At 43.3% G+C, this 17,963-nt stretch overlaps 1 protein-coding gene across 3 annotated transcripts in view; it reads left to right on the top strand.

Moving 5' to 3' along the window:
• Nucleotides 1-623: 623 nt before the first annotated feature.
• SDAD1 (SDA1 domain containing 1) overlaps nucleotides 624-17,963 on the top strand; it is a 120,216-nt gene continuing 102,876 nt past the window's right edge. Inside the window, exons 1-6 of one of the 3 annotated variants that reach the window (XM_077276237.1) lie at nucleotides 624-889; nucleotides 2,676-2,780; nucleotides 3,246-3,344; nucleotides 3,799-3,909; nucleotides 15,962-16,033; nucleotides 16,111-16,211. In XM_077276237.1, coding sequence (XP_077132352.1) covers nucleotides 800-889; nucleotides 2,676-2,780; nucleotides 3,246-3,344; nucleotides 3,799-3,909; nucleotides 15,962-16,033; nucleotides 16,111-16,211 — 578 coding nt within the window. In that variant the 5' untranslated portion in view covers nucleotides 624-799. The other 2 variants (XM_077276244.1, XM_077276253.1) reach the window with 2 other exon arrangements.

The following is a 17,963-nucleotide window of genomic DNA, read 5'->3' on the forward strand; positions in this document are numbered from 1 at the left end:
GATATGGGTGTGGCTAGTTATGAATGGGTGTGGTCAGAGGCGTGGACTAAAAATTGTCCCTCTTTCCCATCTTCAAAAGTTGGGAGGTATGATAAAAGTAGTAGGGGCGCAACAAAATAGTTTCGCCTAGGGCGCCGTAATCTCTTGGGCCGGCCCTGCTTTGCACCTAAGTGGGGGGGGGGGGGCGCATGTCTGTAATGTTTTTGTCACATAGTTTTGCCTCCAGGATTTCGGTGACCCATGACCCTATATAAGTCATACCCATCTGTAGGCGGCTCTCATTTTGGGGGGTAATCAGGCGTCACCTTGTGAAGGGCCCTCACAGGTTGCAATCTCTACATATAAATTTCCTGGGCTTGTGTCTGAAAAATCTGTACAGCTCAAGGGTAGGATTGTTGGCAGCAATGCCTGCTCTCTGCATGGATGTCTCAGACTAAATATAATGAATCATTGACATTCCTGTTATTGCAATTACTCAAGTTTAATAAGTGAGACTAGCTGTGGAATATAAGAAAAACATTGAGACATGCGACACAGACAGTGACAAAACTCGTCCCACTGATAACTCGTGACATAGCGATATCACTGTAAGCCTATATCCGATCGCACCACTAGATGGCGCTGTGTCCTGCGCACTAGTGAAGAATTAGGTCCCGTTCGACTTGCCGTCCTGACGTAACGATTCAACATGGCGGCCTCCTAGTGTGAGCACACGTGTGCTGGTTATTGACGACTACGGCTCAGCAAGCTGTGGAAAATCGGAGAACCTAGGAAGCGCTGCTTCTGAAAAGTCGTCATCATGTCCGGGAGAAATAATAACAAGCTGCCGAACAACCTTCCGCAGCTGCAGAACTTGATAAAGAGGGAGCCGTCCTCATACACCGAGGAGGTAAGAGCTGGGTGCCAGCAGGGAAAGGAATGGCCGAGGAAGGTTGTGCAATGGATTTCCACCATAGAATGTGTCAGTATCGCCAGCAGTGCTGCACATACCTAGGGAGGGGGTGTGTGCTTCCTCAGTGCCCATCTGCCCATGCCAAGGAGGTGAAGGTCCAGCAGTCCACTCAGGGAGCCCTCCTGTTACTATAGGTTACTGCCTGGGCTGTAGAAGGGCACGGGGATTGTGTGATCGCCTCCATCGGAGCACTGATCGCCATATACCAGGGACATAGAGCAGATGCAGGTGTCCCCAATGGGAGAACAGGGCCCTGGCGCAGTGGAGCCCCCTGCTGTCAGCGGAGAGCTGGCCGGAATCCCTGCTCACATCACGCTTTACTCATCAGGTGGTCTGTATCAGAATACAGGTATACGTGCTGTAATGATGCGGATGGGGTCACTATGTGCCTTGTTGAATATCAGTTCTGGCCGTATCCACCTATTTGAGGGGGGCCAGCAAAGATAATAGATAACACAGATATGGCTGAAATTGATGTCCGACAGAACGCACCAGGACAACGTCTCCATCATTACAGTCAATAACTCCATCATCGCATACACCTGAATCCCATTTCCTAAGGCGAAAGCCTCGACGGAGCCACTGACATGAGGGTGCTAAGTCTCAAACGCATATTCTAATGTAGAATTGCACTCCTCTCTTGAAGAAACAAAAACTGCAAAGATACTGTGTAAATATACTCTTAAAGGGGTGATCCTATCCCAATATGTAGTAGGTGTAATAATAGCAAGTACCTCCAATTACAAATGTAGTACAGTTCTTCAGATTCTCTTCTCTTTGCTCATGTGTAGGTATTGCTGTAGTTTAGATATCAATGGTTACGACTAGTGATAAGCGAATATACTCATTACTCGCTCGGTGTCCTCCGAGTATTTTTTAGTGCTCGCAGATTTAGTTTTCATCGCAGCTGAATGATTTACATCTGTTAGCCAGCATAAGTACATGTGGGGGCTGCCTGGTTGCTCAGGAATCCCCACATGTACTTATGCTGGCTAACAGATGTAAATCATTCAGCTGCTGCAAGGAAAACTAAATCTCCGAGCACTAAAAAACACTCGGAGGTCACCCGAGCGTGCTTGGGAAATCTCGAGTAATGAGTATATTCGCTCATCACTAGTTACGACCACAAGCAACTAGCTAACTGTCGCTATATAATTGGTCGCAACCATGGATACCGAAGCTTCTACAATGCCCTGCACATGAGGAAAGGGACATAGCGAATCAGAAGAACTATACATTTCTAATTGGAGTTGTTTGCTGCTATTATACCTACTCCATATTGGGATAGGATCTTGGAGATGGGAATTCTCTTCAAGGTTTTTTCACAGCATAGATTTTTTTTTTCACACTTGTAAATAAGTCTGGCACAAATGTGTGTTTGAGTCGCAGACTCATTTTCCATTTGAAAAAATTGAACTGGTTTTATGTCTCAAAATTATCGCAACAAATCTGCTGTGTGTGAATTTACACTTCTGGTCTTCAGGGTAGTCTTTATTTCTAGGTTATTTGGACACTCCTACATTTAAAGGGAGCAATTCTGAAAACATTATTTTTGGCTATTGCCATCTATTTGGCTACCGAATCTAATCTTTCAAGTCAGGAGATGGCTGATTTTATTCGTATTTTTATTTATTTTTATTTTTTTAGTAAATGTAGCATTTAACCCATGAAAGCATGTGGTGTTATATACTGTTAAATACTAAAGTTTTAATGTTTTGTGAAGTTTTTACAGCAGTACAAACACTATCAGTCCAACATTGAAGTCTTCAAGCTGCAGCCAGACCGTCCTAACAAGGATTTGGCTACACTGGTCATGTTTATGGCGCAGGTAAGAATCTTAAACTACTTTGGGACCGACTTGATGGGGGTTTCTTTTTAGGATGTTTGGATAGATTATCTGTGTGTTGAGGTCTGAGTATGAACTGCAATGCACGGTCTGGCCAGGGGTCTCCGATCCTGAAATTGACAGCCTCATATGCAGCTATGAGAGTGTTTAATTTGGATCAGGAGACCCGCGGCCAGATGTGCATCACGGACTGAAAACCCAGATGTGTGAATGCAGCCTACTGATAAGGCTAGAATCACATAACGAGTATGATCAGTTCTAGCACTTGAACTCCCATGGTTTTACAGTACTAAAATCAGATCACCAAAGGGTTTTATGGTGACCTAATTTTAGTTCGGCAGAACCATTGAGTAAATAGGTGAGGGTGTTTTTTGCTTGAAACAAATCTTAAAATATTACTTCATTACATCCGTGTGAAAGTGGCCTTGATGTCTCTGTATTTTCCAGACTGCTCACTGCTATCCAGAACACCTTCAGGACTTCCCACAGCAGCTGAAATCTATCCTATCTTCACAACACACTGTCATGGATCCAGATCTCAGAATGGTAATCTACTCCTTGCATTAGGCCACATTCACATATTGTGTTATGCACTTTTTTTTCAGACAGCATTACGTGCCCTTTCATTTGCTTTTTGTTTTGTGAGCTGAAGATTTGCCCCCCTTTATCCCAACCCTAAAATAAATAGTGACATGTCCAAGTTTGGACTGTGCTTCAGACTGACACCACACAGATACCATTCACATAGAATCTCTGTGTGGTCCGTTTGAAACCTAGATGTGTGAATTCAGCCTAATAGTTATTTTTAGGTAGCTTTAGCATTAATAATATTAATTATTATTTCATAGTAGGTGGAGCTTCTGCTATAGTGATACTTGTTTGAGACAGCCACCCAAAATGTCAAAAGTGGTCTTAGCAAATAAAATGGATAAGTGTATGTTTGCTGGTACTAACAATTGAAGTAGTTGTGCTTGTGACTCATTTGCTTCTTGTCTTTCAGACTTTATGCAAAGCTTTAATCATGTTAAGAAACAAGGACTTAATTAGCCCGGCTGTTCTTCTTGAACTCTTCTTTGAACTGTTAAGATGCCAAGATAAACTTCTAAGAAAGGTAATGAGATTTTATAAATATTTTTCCACAAATACAAGTACAAATAATTTTGTTTGTCCAAAGTGTTCCTTTAAGGCTATGTGCACACATTGCGGACTTTGCTGCAGATCCGTAGCGGATTCGCAGCAGTTTTCCATGTGTTGTACAGTAACATGTAAACGTATGGAAAACGAAATCCATAGTGCACTTGCTGTGGAAAATACTGCGCGGAAACACTGCATTTATTCCGCAGCATGTCAATTCTTTGTGTGGATTCCGCAGCGGTTTACACCTGCTCCATAATAGGAATCCGCAGGTGTAAAACCGTAGGTGGAATCCGCACAAAAACCGCAGGAAATCCACGGTAAATCCACAGGTAAAATGCAGTGCCTTTTACCTGCGGATTTTGCAAAAACGGTGCGGAAAAATCCGCACACGAATCTGCACCGTGTGCACATACCCTAGAAATATACATTAGAAAAATGCCCCTACACCCCACATGTCTTATGTGGGGTGTAGTGGTTAATTATTAGGCAGTTTGCATTTTTGGTGATTATTGAACATCTACAGTGCTGTCTGTCAACCCAAAAGGTTAAGAAACCTGAATATATTAAAAAGTAAAAGTGAGGTTTTCTCTTTCTTAGGAGAATATCTATGGGTGCAGAACTACTGAGCAACTTAGTGTGCTGTATTATGCAACTAAATGGAAAAACGTCAATTTTCCCATCTCTATTGTTTATTTTCACCTGTTAACCCCTTCGTGCCATGCGCCGTACTAGTACGGCGCTGCCGGCACTGCATTAGTGCCAGCCGCAGTACTAGTACGGCGCCCCGATCACCGCGGTCTCACGCTGAGCGCCGCGGTGATCGGGTGCGGGTGTCAGCTGTATATGACAGCTGACACCCCGCAGCAATGCCCACGATCGGCGCTGTCGCCGATCGCGGGCATTTAACCCCTCTGATGCCGCTGTCAATAGTGACAGCGGCATAGAGGGGGATCGCGCAGGGACGGGGGCTCCCTGCGCTCTCCCACCGGAGCAGCGCGATGAGATCGCGCTGCTCCGGTGACCTGGAAGGAGTCCCTGGATCCAAGATGGCCGCGGGACTCCTTCCGGGTCATAAGATGACCCTGCTTGCCGGCGTCTGCTGAGAATCCTCATAGCAGGCGCCGGCAAGCCTGTGGAACGTGCCTGTCACATCGGTGATCAGACCGAGTGCTATGCACACGGTCTGATCACCGATCTGTGATGTCCCCTCCTGGGACAAAGTAAAAAAGTAAAAAAAAAATTTTCCACATGTGTAAAAAAAAAAAAAAAAAAAAAATTCCTAAATAAAGAAAAAAAAAAAATATATATATATATTCCCATAAATACATTTCTTTATCTAAATAAAAAAAACACCACACAATAAAAGTACACATATTTAGTATCGCCGCGTCCGTAACAACCCCACCTATAAAACTATATCACTAGTTAACCCCTTCAGTGAACACCGTAAAAAAAAAAAAAAAAAAACGAGGCAAAAAACAACGCTTTATTCTCATACCGCCAAACAAAAAGTGGAATAACACGCGATCAAAAAGACGGATATAAATAACCATGGTACCGCTGAAAACGTCATCTTGTCCCGCAAAAAAAAAGCTGCCATACAGCATCATCAGCAGAAAAATAAAAAAGTTATAGCTCTCAGAATAAAGCGATGCAAAAACAATTATTTTTTATATAAAATAGTTTTTATTGTGTAAAAGCGCCAAAACATAAAAAAAATTACATAAATGAGGTATCGCTGTAATCGTACTGACCCGAAGAATAAAACTGCTTTATCCTTTTTACCAAACGCGGAACGGTATAAACGCCCCCCTAAAAGAATTTCAGGAATTGCTGGTTTTTGTTCATTCCGCCTCCCAAAAATCGGAATAAAAAGCGATCAAAAAATGTCATGTACCCGAAAATGGTACCAGCAAAAAACGTCAACTCATCCCGCAAAAAACAAGATCTCACATGACTCTGTGGACCAAAATATGGAAAAATTATAGCTCTCAAAATGTGGTAACGCAAAAACTATTGTTTGCAATAAAAAGCGTCTTTTAGTGTGTGACGGCTGCCAATCATAAAAATCCGCCCAAAAAACGCTATATAAGTAAATCAAATCCCCCTTCATCACCCCCTTAGTTAGGAAAAATAATAAAATTGTAAAAAATATATTTATTTCCATTTTCCCGTTAGGCTACTTTCACACTAGCGTCGGTACGGGGCCGTCGCGCTGCGTCGGCCCGACATACCGACGCATACTGTGCAAGCGCCGCACAACGGGGGCAGCGGATGCTGTTTTTCCACGCATCCGCTGCCCCATTGTGAGGTGCGGGGAGGTGGGGGCGGAGTTCCAGCCGCGCATGCGCGGTCGGAAATGGTGGACCGTCAGCACAAATAAAGTTACATGTAACGTTTTTTGCTGCCGGCGGTCCGCCACAACACGACGCAACCGTCGCACGACGCTTGCGACGTGTGTCAATACGTCGCTAATGTTAGTCTATGGGGAAAAAACGCATCCTGCAGATGACTTTGCAGGATGCGTTTTTTCGCCTAAACGACGCATTGCGACGTATGCAAAAAAACGCTAGTGTGAAAGTAGCGCTAGGGTTAGGACTAGGGTTAGGGTTTCAGTTAGAATTGGGGAGTTTTCACTGTTTAGGCACATCAGGGGCTCTCCAAACGCGACATGGCGCCCGATCTCAACGCGTTTGTTTGCGTTAAAAACGCATGCGTTTTTATAGAAAAAAAACAGAACACACACTGAAAAGTCACCCACCACCATCAAGGTGATAAAGGGATCCAAACCCTAACCCTACCCCTACCCCTAAACTCATTCCTAACCGTTTAATGAACATTTTCTGACAGTCATAGTGCCACGTATTTCAGTGCCACGTTATTTCAGTGCCACGTTATTTCAGTGCCACGATATTTCAGTGCCACGATATTTCAGTGCCACGATATTTCAGTGCCACGATATTTCAGTGCCACGTATTTAAGTGCCACGGTATTTCAGTGAAATACGTGGCACTGAAATATCGTGGCATTTACGTGAAATACGTGGCACTTAAATACGTGGCACTTAAATACGTGGCACTTAAATATTGTGGCATGTACATGAAATACGTGGCACTTATATACGTGGCACTTATATACGTGGCACTTATATACGTGGCACTTATATACGTGGCACTTATATACGTGGCACTTATATACGTGGCACTTATATACGTGGCACTTATATACGTGGCCACTGAAATATCGTGGCACTTATATACGTATATACATATATAAACGTATTTCAGTGCCACGTATTTCAGTGCCACGTATTTCAGGTTAGGGGTAGGGGTAGGGTTAGGGTTAGGGTTTTTTGGTTTTTTCTTGTTTTCTTGTGTTTTTCTATAAAAACGCATGCGTCTAAAAAAACGCATGTGTTTTACCGCGATTACATGCGTTTTTTCACACATGCGTTTTTTTAAAAAAACGCAAGTGTGAAACCAGCCTTACCCTTGGGAAAATAAAAACATGGGGGCTAAAATATAATTTTCGTGGAAAAAATATATTTTTTATTTTCGCGGCTCTGCGTTATAAACTGTAGTGAAGCACTTGGGGGTTCAAAGATCTCACAACACATCTAGATAAGTTCCGTGGGGGGTCTAGTTTCCAATATGGGGTCACTTGTGGGGGGTTTCTACTGTTTAGGTACATCAGGGGCTCTGCAAATGCAACATGACACCTGCAGACCAATCCATCTAAGTCTGCATTTCAAACGGCGCTCCTTCCCTTCCGAGCTCTGCCGTGCGCCCAAACAGTGGTTCCCCCCAATGTATGGGGTATCAGCGTACTCAGGACAAATTGGACAATAACTTTTGTGATCCAATTTCTCCTGTTACCCTTGGGGGAAAAAAAATTACGGGCTAAAACATCATTTTGTGGAAAGAAAAAATGATTTTTTGATTTTCACAGCGCTACATTCTAAACTTTAGTGAAACAACTGGGGGTTAAAAGTGCTCACCACACATCTAAATTAGTTCCTTAGGGGGTCTTCTTTCCAAAATGGTGTCACTTGTGGGGGTTTCCACTGTTTAGGCACGTCAGGGGCTCTCCAAACACGACATGGGTTCCGATCTCAATTCCAGCCAATTTTGCATTGAAAAGTCAAATGGCGCTCCTTCCCTTCCGAGCTCTGCCATGCGCCCAAACAGTGGTTTATCCCCATATATGAAGTATCAGCGTACTCAGGACAAATTGCACAACAACTTTTGGGGTCCAATTTATCCTGCTACCCTTGGGAAAATAAAAAATTTGGGGCAAAAATATCATTTTTTGTGAAAATTAATATTAATTTTTTTTTACGGCTCTACATTATAAACTTCTGTGAAGCACTTGGAGGTTCAAAGTGCTCACCACACATCTAGATTAGTTCCTTAGAGGGTCTACTTTCCAAAATGGTGTCACTTGTGGGGGTTTCCACTGTTTAGGCATGTCAGGGGCTCTCCAAACACGACATGGGTTCCGATCTCAATTCCAGCCAATTTTGCATTGAAAAGTCAAATGGCGCTCCTTCCCTTCCGAGCTCTGCCATGCGCCCAAACAGTGGTTTATCCCCATATATGAAGTATCAGCGTACTCAGGACAAATTGCACAACAACTTTTGGGGTCCAATTTACCCTGCTACCCTTGGGAAAATAAAAAATTTGGGGCAAAAATATCATTTTTTGTGAAAATTAATATTAATTTTTTTTACGGCTCCACATTATAAACTTCTGTGAAGCACTTGGAGGTTCAAAGTGCTCACCACACATCTAGATTAGTTCCTTAGAGGGTCTACTTTCCAAAATGGTGTCACTTGTGGGGGTTTCCACTGTTTAGGCACGTCAGGGGCTCTCCAAACACGACATGGGTTCCGATCTCAATTCCAGCCAATTTTGCATTGAAAAGTCAAATGGCGCTCCTTTCCTTCCGAGCTCTGCCATGCGCCCAAACAGTGGTTTATCCCCATATATGAAGTATCAGCATACTCAGGACAAATTGCACAACAACTTTTGGGGTCCAATTTATCCTGCTACCCTTGGGAAAATAAAAAATTTGGGGCAAAAAGATCATTTTTTGTGAAAATTAATATTAATTTTTTTTACGGCTCCACATTATAAACTTCTGTGAAGCACTTGGAGGTTAAAAGTGCTCACCACACATCTAGATTAGTTCCTTAGAGGGTCTACTTTCCAAAATGGTGTCACTTGTGGGGGTTTCCACTGTTTAGGCACGTCAGGGGCTCTCCAAACACGACATGGGTTCCGATCTCAATTCCAGCCAATTTTGCATTGAAAAGTCAAATGGCGCTCCTTCCCTTCCGAGCTCTGCCATGTGCCCAATCAATGGTTTACCCCAACATGTGGGGTATCGGCGTACTCAGGACAAATTGTACAACAACTTTTTTGGTCCAATTTCTCCTGTTACCCTTGGTAAAATAAAACAAATTGGATCTGAAGTAAAAATTTTGTGAAAAAAAAGTTAAATGTTCAATTTTTTTTAAACATTCCAAAAATTCCTGTGAAGCACCTGACGGGTTAATAAACTTTTTGAATGTGGTTTAGAGTACCTTGAGGGGTGCAGTTTTTAGAATGGTGTCACTTTTGGACATTTTCTGTCATATAGACCCCTCAAAGTCACTTCAAGTGTGAGGTGGTCCGTAAAAAAAATGGTTTTGCAAATTTTGTTGCAAAAATGAGAAATCGCTGGTCAACTTTTAACCCTTATAACTCCCTAACAAAAAAAAATTATGTTTCCAAAATTGTGCTGATGTAAAGCAGACATGTGGGAAATGTTGTTTATTAACTATATTATGTGATATAACTCTCTAATTTAAGGGCATAAAAGCGAAAAATTTGAAAATTGCTAAATTTTCATAATTTTCGACAAATTTCTGATTTTTTTCACAAATAAATGCAAGTCATATCGAAGAAGTTTTACCACTATCATAAAGTACAATATGTCACGAGAAAACAATCTCAGAATCACCAGGATCCGTTGAAGCGTTTCAGAGTTATGACCTCATAAAGTGACAGTGGTCAGAATTGTAAAAATTGGCCGTGTCACTTAGGTGAAAACAGGCTTTGGGGTGAAGGGGTTAAAGTGAGAAACATTACCAAACAACTCAAACTGTACAAAAACAAATTGCTGATATGTCTCCAAAAAATCTTTATCACTGATCAATAGAGCCAACCTTCTTCTCAATAAGTCATAAGCCTTCCGTCCATGGAGTCTGTCAGTTTCTTAGTCTGCTGACAATTCACTTTTTCGACAGCACCAACAACAGGTTCCCAGAAACTGTTGACAGGTCTACTGTTTTCCTTCACCGTAAATCTCCCATTTAACAAGGGCCCACAAGATCCCAACAGAGTTTTGGTCATCGGAGGAAGGGGCCATGTCAATATTCTTTAGGGCCTTTACTGGTTAGACAAGCAGTGGAGTACTGCGATGCTTGTAATGGAGCATTGTTCTGCATAAAAGTCATGTTTTTCTGCAAAGATGCAGACTTTTTCTTGTGCCTCTGCTTGAAGAAAGTGTTTTCTAAAAACTGGCAGCAGGGTTGGAAGTTGATTTTGAGTCTTTCTTCAACTGCACAAGGTCCAATTAGCTTATCTTTAAAGGGAGGGTGCCGTGATTTTAATTTTTGTATTAATAATTATTGATTATATAATCAATTATTTTTAATACAAAACTAAATGTACTACTTTCATACTTTTTTATTTATTCCCTTTTACTTTGGCCACTGGAGGCCGCCATTTTCATTAGTGTGGGTGTAAGTGTCTGGGCACGACACTTGCACTCCTCACTTACGGCAGCCATGGACATAGGAGCCAACGGTCGGGCTCCGACCCCATCTCCTGCCTCACAGCTGTGACTTGGGCACGCCCACTGAGCTGCTACGTCACAGCTGTGAGAGGAGATCGCGGCCATTTTGTTTGCTGTGGGCTGCGATGACCGAAGATGTTGGGGAAAAGCTGCTGGGAGCGAGGGTCCAGGGTAAGTATCTGCAGTGCTAGCAGTGATCGCAGCCTGTAATTAGTATTACAGTACAGGCTGCGATCACTGCCGACCTGCACTGTCTTGCTGAAAGCTTCCTCCCTCAGTCCAGGGGCCAGAAATCCCCCAGCAGCAGCGTGTCTCCCTGTATATGGAGCGTTATGTCTGCTGCTTCTCTGTGCAGCACTGATTTGTGGCTGGAGCCTGGATGTGTTGCACCTCATCACACTCACACAGTGACTGTAGGTGCAGCCTGGAGTCCGTGTTTCTGAAAATAGAGCAACTCTCTGCAGCCGGGGATCCCTGGGTGGTTACAAGGGGCGGCACCCAGGCTGGCCAGTAATGGTTAACCCTTCGCTGCCTGCTGTGCATGGTGCAGGAAGATCAGTGTGCAGGCAGGCAGCAGTCTGGGGGCTTCACCTATGGATCAGGTGAAAGGTCTGCACAGTGTAAAGAGGTGGGCTATGGTTGGCACAATAATATTGTTCTAACACTTGGGCTATGGTTGGCACAAGGAAGCAGACCCCAGGGGGTGATGACACTCAGCAAGCTCTAGCTGCTGTCACTACAAGTCCCAGTATGCCAGGACTGAGCTCCTAAGTGTCGTAGTCCTGCAGCTCCTCAGGTCTCCTGCCTGATCTTCCTACTATACATTCCATTGCAGAGGGCAGGTGGCAGCAGTCTGAGACTAGTGATCCAGGGAGCAGAAGAGGAAAGACTGTGGCTGGGCCCTGACACCCACACTAAGCCCCCTGACACCCACCCCATGCCCCCCTGACACCCACCCCATACTCCCTGACACTCACCCCATGCCCCCCTGACACCCACCCCATACTCCCTGACACTCACCCCATGCCCCCCTGACACCCACCCCATACTCCCTGACACTCACCCCATGCCCCCCTGACACCCACCCCATACTCACTGACACTCACCCCATGCCCCCTGATACCCACCCCATACTCCCCGACACCCATCTCGTGCTCCCTGAAACCCACCTCAATCTCACTGACACCGCAAGCCTCGTGTCTTTCAGGACAAGCTGTGAGGATCGTCACCAAGGGCGTACATACAAATCATAGGGCGACAAAGCATATGGTCTAGTTGCCCCCCCCCAAAAAAAAAAATTAAATAAATATAATAATTGTGGGGGTCACAGAAGGGCATAGCTCACAACTTTCCTGCCTTTGCATAATAAATATACCACCATATATATTTATTACATAATACTGCCATATAGGTCATACATAATGCAGCCATATATATTTTATAACATAATACTCATACAGACCACACATTATACCTCCACATATATTTATTGCATAGTACTGCCATATAGGTCATACATAGTGCCGCCAGATATATCTATTACATAATACTGTAATATGGACCGTACGTAATGTTGCCATATATATTTTTTACATAATGCTGCCATATAGATCAAACATAATATTGCTGGATATATTTATTACATAAAACTGCCATATAGATCACACATGATGCCACCATATAATGTATATTTTTAACATAGCACTGCCATATAGACCACACTTGATGCCGCTAATTATTATGTGTGACCTGTATGATGGCATTATGTGTGATCTATATGACCATATTATATGTGATATGTATGGTTGTATTATGTTTGATCAGTATGGTGCAATAATATAAGAACTATATGACGGGATTATATGAGAACTATATTGTGGGATTATGTGTGATCTATCTGTGGCAGTATTATGTGAGAATTATATGGTGGTTTTATGTGTGATCTATATGGCGGTATTATGTGAGAACACTATGGCAGTATTATCTTCAGAAAGGGGACCCATTCTATGGTGGTTCTGGCTGAGCACCTGCACGCGGGTCTGGGGTAATAGAGGGGGCAGCATGACCTCCACTTAGGTGCAGTCAGGGCTGGTGAGGCAGCTGAAGAGAGGGGTCTCATTTTTATCGTTACTATATGGCTACATTTCCTTCCCAGCGTCACCCCGGACTGCGCCTGACGTCTCACTTTCACACATCGCCAGGACAGGATGGAGAAGACAGGATCTGAGGAGGGGAATGGGGTCTTTGCATGCAAAGTCTGGATCAGAACAGGCCATCAATCCACATAAATGTTTCCTGGATTTCTGTGGAGCAGACGGTCCATCCATGTGTATAAAAGACAGTGCTCTATGTACAATCCCTGGCTGCTCTGCGCACTGAACAGGGTGCCCCCCATAGACCAGCACACTGCTCTCCTGAAATACTCTGTGCTGCTGTCACCCTGCTCCCTCCACCACATATCTCCCAGAATCCTTGCTGCCTGCCATCCTCGGTGACTGTCTACTTGTCAGTATAAGGCTGCCGTCACACATTCAGTATTTGGTCAGTATTTTACATCAGTATTTGTAAGCCAAAACCAGGAGTGGGTGATATATGCAGAAGTGGTGCAGATGTTTCTATTATACTTTTCCTCTAATTGTTCCACTCCTGGTTTTGGCTTACAAATACTGAGGTAAAATACTGACCAAATACTGATAGTGTGACAGCAGCCTTACTCTGCAGTCACCAACAAAATGGCTGCTCACTGGGTTCCTGAATATCATCCTCTCTTATCCCTTAGCAAACACCCAGAAGGGGAGGAGAGGAGACATCACACACGACAGCAGACTCCACCCATAATTACTGCAGTGCTGTAATGTGAGCTAGTTGTACACTAGGTTTTTGTCAAATTTCAGTAGCTGCTCCCCCTAGTGTTTAAAAGTGGAAATGCCAAACCTTTTAAAATTATTTTTCATATTTTACTAAATTATAAACAAATGAAAATATTTTTTAACCCCTTACTGACCTCGGACGGGATAGTACGTCCGAGGTCAGCTCCCCTGCTTTGATGCAGGGCTCCGCGGTGAGCCCGCATCAAAGCCGGGACATGTCAGCTGTTATGAACAGCTGACATGTGCCCGCAATAGGCGCGGGCAGAATCGCGATCTGCCCGCACCTATTAACTAGTTAAATGCCGCTGTCAAACGCAGACAGCGGCATTTAACTATCGCATCCGGCCGTGCGGCCGGATATGAGCGCATCGCCGACCCCTGTCACATGATCGGGGGTCGGCGATGCTCCTCCATTGTAACCATAGAGGTCCTTGAGGCCTCTATGGTTACTGATTGCCGGTGGCTGTGAGCGCCACCCTGTGGTCGGCGCTCACAGCACACCTGCAATTCTCCTACATAACAGCGATCTGATGATCGCTGTTATGTAGCAGAGCCGATCGGGCTGTGCCTGCTTCTAGCCTCCCATGGAGGCTATTGAAGCATGGCAAAAGTGAAAAAAAAAAGTTTTTAAAAATGTGAAAAAAAAAAAAAAATATAAAAGTTTAAATCACCCCCCTTTCGCCCCAATCAAAATAAATCAATAAAAAAAAAATCAAACCTACACATATTTGGTATCGCCGCGTTCAGAATCGCCCGATCTATCAATAAAAAAAAAAGCATTAACCTGATCGCTAAATGGCGTAATGAGAAAAAAAATCGAAACGCCAGAAATACGTTTTTTTGGTCGCCGCGACATTGCATTAAAATGCAATAACGGGCGATCAAAAGAACGTATCTGCACCAAAATGCTATCATTAAAAACGCCAGCTCGGCACGCAAAAAATAAGCCCTCACCCGACCCCAGATCACGAAAAATGGAGACGCTACGGGTATCGGAAAATGGCACAATTTTTTTTTTTTTTGCAAAGTTTGGAATTTTTTTTCACCACTTAGGTAAAACATAACCTAGACATGTGAGGTGTCTATGAACTCGTACTGACCTGGAGAATCATAATGGCAGGTCAGTTTTAGCATTTAGTGAACCTAGCAAAATAGGCAAGCAAAAAACAAGTGTGGGATTGCACTTTTTTTGGAATTTCACTGCACTTGGAATTTTTTTCCCGTTTTCTAGTACACGACATGGTAAAACCAATGATGTCGTTCAAAAGTACAACTCGTCCCGCAAAAAATAAGCCCTCACATGGCCAAATTGACGGAAAAATAAAAAAGTTATGGCTCTGGGAAGGAGGGGAGCGAAAAACGAACACGGAAAAACGAAAAATCCCAAGGTCATGAAGGGGTTAAGAAAATGTAAACATTAATTCTTTACAATTTTTCAATTGCTGGAAAAAATTTTTTTTTGATGGCACCTTCCCTTTAATAACACCAGCCCATATCATCACTTTGCTGGTGTCTGAGTTGAAGTGAAGGTCTGTGTCTGTTACTGATCCAGCCATGGGCCCATCCATCTGGTCTGCAAAAAAAGTCACTCTCCTCTCATCAATCTGTAAAATCTTTGGAAAAAAATGCATCAAATATTTCTTGGCCCAGGTCTCGACATTTCATCATCTGTGTCTTGCTCGGTGGTGGTCAGGCTTCAGCTTTCCGTCCCTTGGCCATGTCTCTGAGCACTGAACACCTTGTACTTCTGGGCCGCCAGGAAGGCTGCCGTTCTGGGATATGACTGCACTGGAGGATAATGGCTTCCTGGTTGCTTCACATTTGATTTTCAAATCTTTGGCAGTTAATGTGCATTTTTTTTCTTCTTGTGAGCCTGTTAATTGTTTGCATCAAAGCTGTTGATGACTATGATCACACCCCAATTTCTTAGTAATTTTCAACAAAACCTCTGTAGGACTTAACAAATTTTGACTTTCTCAGTCTCTTCTTTGGGGAACAAGGGAAATCATGGGTGTTTGCGGCTGCCAAGAGGAAGCTGCCACTAAGAATAAGACTTTTCGGAGTCAGTTGGATCTTTTTTTCTTCTCCTTTTGGCCTGAGAAAAACAAGCTGCCTAATAATTGATCACAGTGTACATATAACATAAGAGCACCTGGATTTTCCATGGTTCTGTCGAGCTTACAGCAATTTGTTCAGTACAACTATGGAATATGTTGTAGCAATAATACATAAAATAAATCAGGGCTTGGTCCACTAAATAAATAAAGATCTTTGGAGACCACTGTTAATTACTGTAATAATTTTTATTTTTTACAGACCCTATACACTCACATTGTGACAGACATCAAAAATATAAATGCAAAGCATAAGAACAACAAAGTGAACACAGTAAGAATCCTCTCCATAGTATACGGTGTTGGTGGCAGAATCCCCTGAAATAATCGATGTGATACTTGTGTGTTTAGACCCTACAGAACTTTATGTATACAATGCTCCGAGACAACAACGCAATAGCAGCTAAGATGTCACTGGATGTCATGATAGAGCTGTACAGAAGAAATATCTGGTAAGTAAATCAAAGACGTGTGGGACTTTGCTTGTCGTCAGAGAATTGGATGTTGGCACAGTGAAATACTTTATGCCTAAAATCGTCTTCCGGTCCTTTACTCAATATAGAACCGCATTTCCTCTCCAGCATGGGAATTTCACTAGGAAAGCTGGCCCCCATACTACAAAGTATGGACAGGGAACAGGGCAGGCTTAGCTATTAAATTGGGAACTCTGCCTATGCCATGCCTGGCTCTTCATTGTATGGCAGTGTTCAGGATGTAGCCACTCGCCAGGCTATACTGTCGGGGCCGTAATACGACAATTAAATCCTCATTCACCAGTCATTCCAAATTAATATGTGTGCAGGGCATTTGGTACCGGATAAGAATAAATCAGACAGGTAGCTGGTTCAAACTTAGTTAATGCCCCGTGCATCCACACATATCTGCAGCGGTCACACCAACTGGCTTTATTCTAAAAATACACAATACTATATTGAGTGTTAGGGGAAGGCGTGCATTAGGCGGGGTTTAAGCTAGCATCCAGTCTTCCTGATTTGTTCTGACGTCTTCTGGTGAATCCTCCCTTTCTTCACATTCCTGAGTTTCGTTTCTGAGGAAATGGCTTAACCCTTCGGACACTAAAACCTGAAACGAAACTAAGCTCTGGCGGCCATCTTTAAATACAGTTATATCTGCAAGCATAGGAAAAACTTATTGTTTCACAGTATGAGTATAAAAGTACAGAAAGATATATAAGAAATATATTTTCACCTTGACAATCCCCCCTAAACACTAAGTTTTTCCCTTAAAGAAAGATCCTTCGAGACTGTCCATGTGATGGGGAAAAGGGAGGTGGATTTCTTCATCCAGACACCTCAGAAACTCTCCCCTAGCGAGAGGCCTCCAGGGATAATACTCCTGTATCTGTCTTACCCTACCTGATGTGGTTGGTTCTCTGGTGGTGGGGGCGACATGACATGCTGGTCTACAGCTCCTTCCCAAAAGGATTACTGTCAGCCTACTCCTAAAAGTTAATGTCCCCACTATCCGCCAACCACAATCCTATGTCAGCTTCTTATATCACTGCATGTGATCTTGTCTGGACAGGATTCAGTGTAATTCTCTTAGGTCGGGTTGCAGCACGGGTCATACAAGTGTTAGGGCCCAAATCCTCAACTATACCCTAAAAGGCATCACAGCTATAATTAACAAATCTTTGTTCTCTGTAATATATATATTTGATCCATTCAACATTTTTATTAATCTGCACCTGTGGGATTATAGAAGCAATGCCGGCATAAATCTGGTTCTGGGCTTCAAAACTGGTCAGGCACCCCCCCCCTTGGCACTCCAATGGCATCAATATATACTAGTGGATCTTCTTCATAACTCATGTGGAGTTGATCGAGACTTCTCCTCTTTCTGGTAGGTTCATCAGGTATCTTTGGTGTACATATATTGTGTATGTTTAATTAGCAAATCAGTATCTAGAGAACTGTTCCCTTTGCAGAAACCTGTCTTGAAGATCCCTACTGGTGTACCTGTGGTGTCTTGGGAATTGTAGCAGGTGTAATTGTCAGCTAATACGGTTACTTCTCCTGGGACCTTTAGTTTGGGTTTCTCATGAATTAGTAGGACATAATCTGGACAATCAGTGGGCTTCAGACCTTTCAACAAATTCATGACACAGGCGGTGGTGTTGTCATCAGGAAAAAGTAATGCATGTGTGTATAGGTGTGTATTCGCAGCAGCACAAGCAATACATC

The sequence above is a fragment of the Ranitomeya variabilis genome, chromosome 1 (assembly GCF_051348905.1).
Source record: "Ranitomeya variabilis isolate aRanVar5 chromosome 1, aRanVar5.hap1, whole genome shotgun sequence".
NCBI lineage: Eukaryota > Metazoa > Chordata > Amphibia > Anura > Dendrobatidae > Ranitomeya > Ranitomeya variabilis.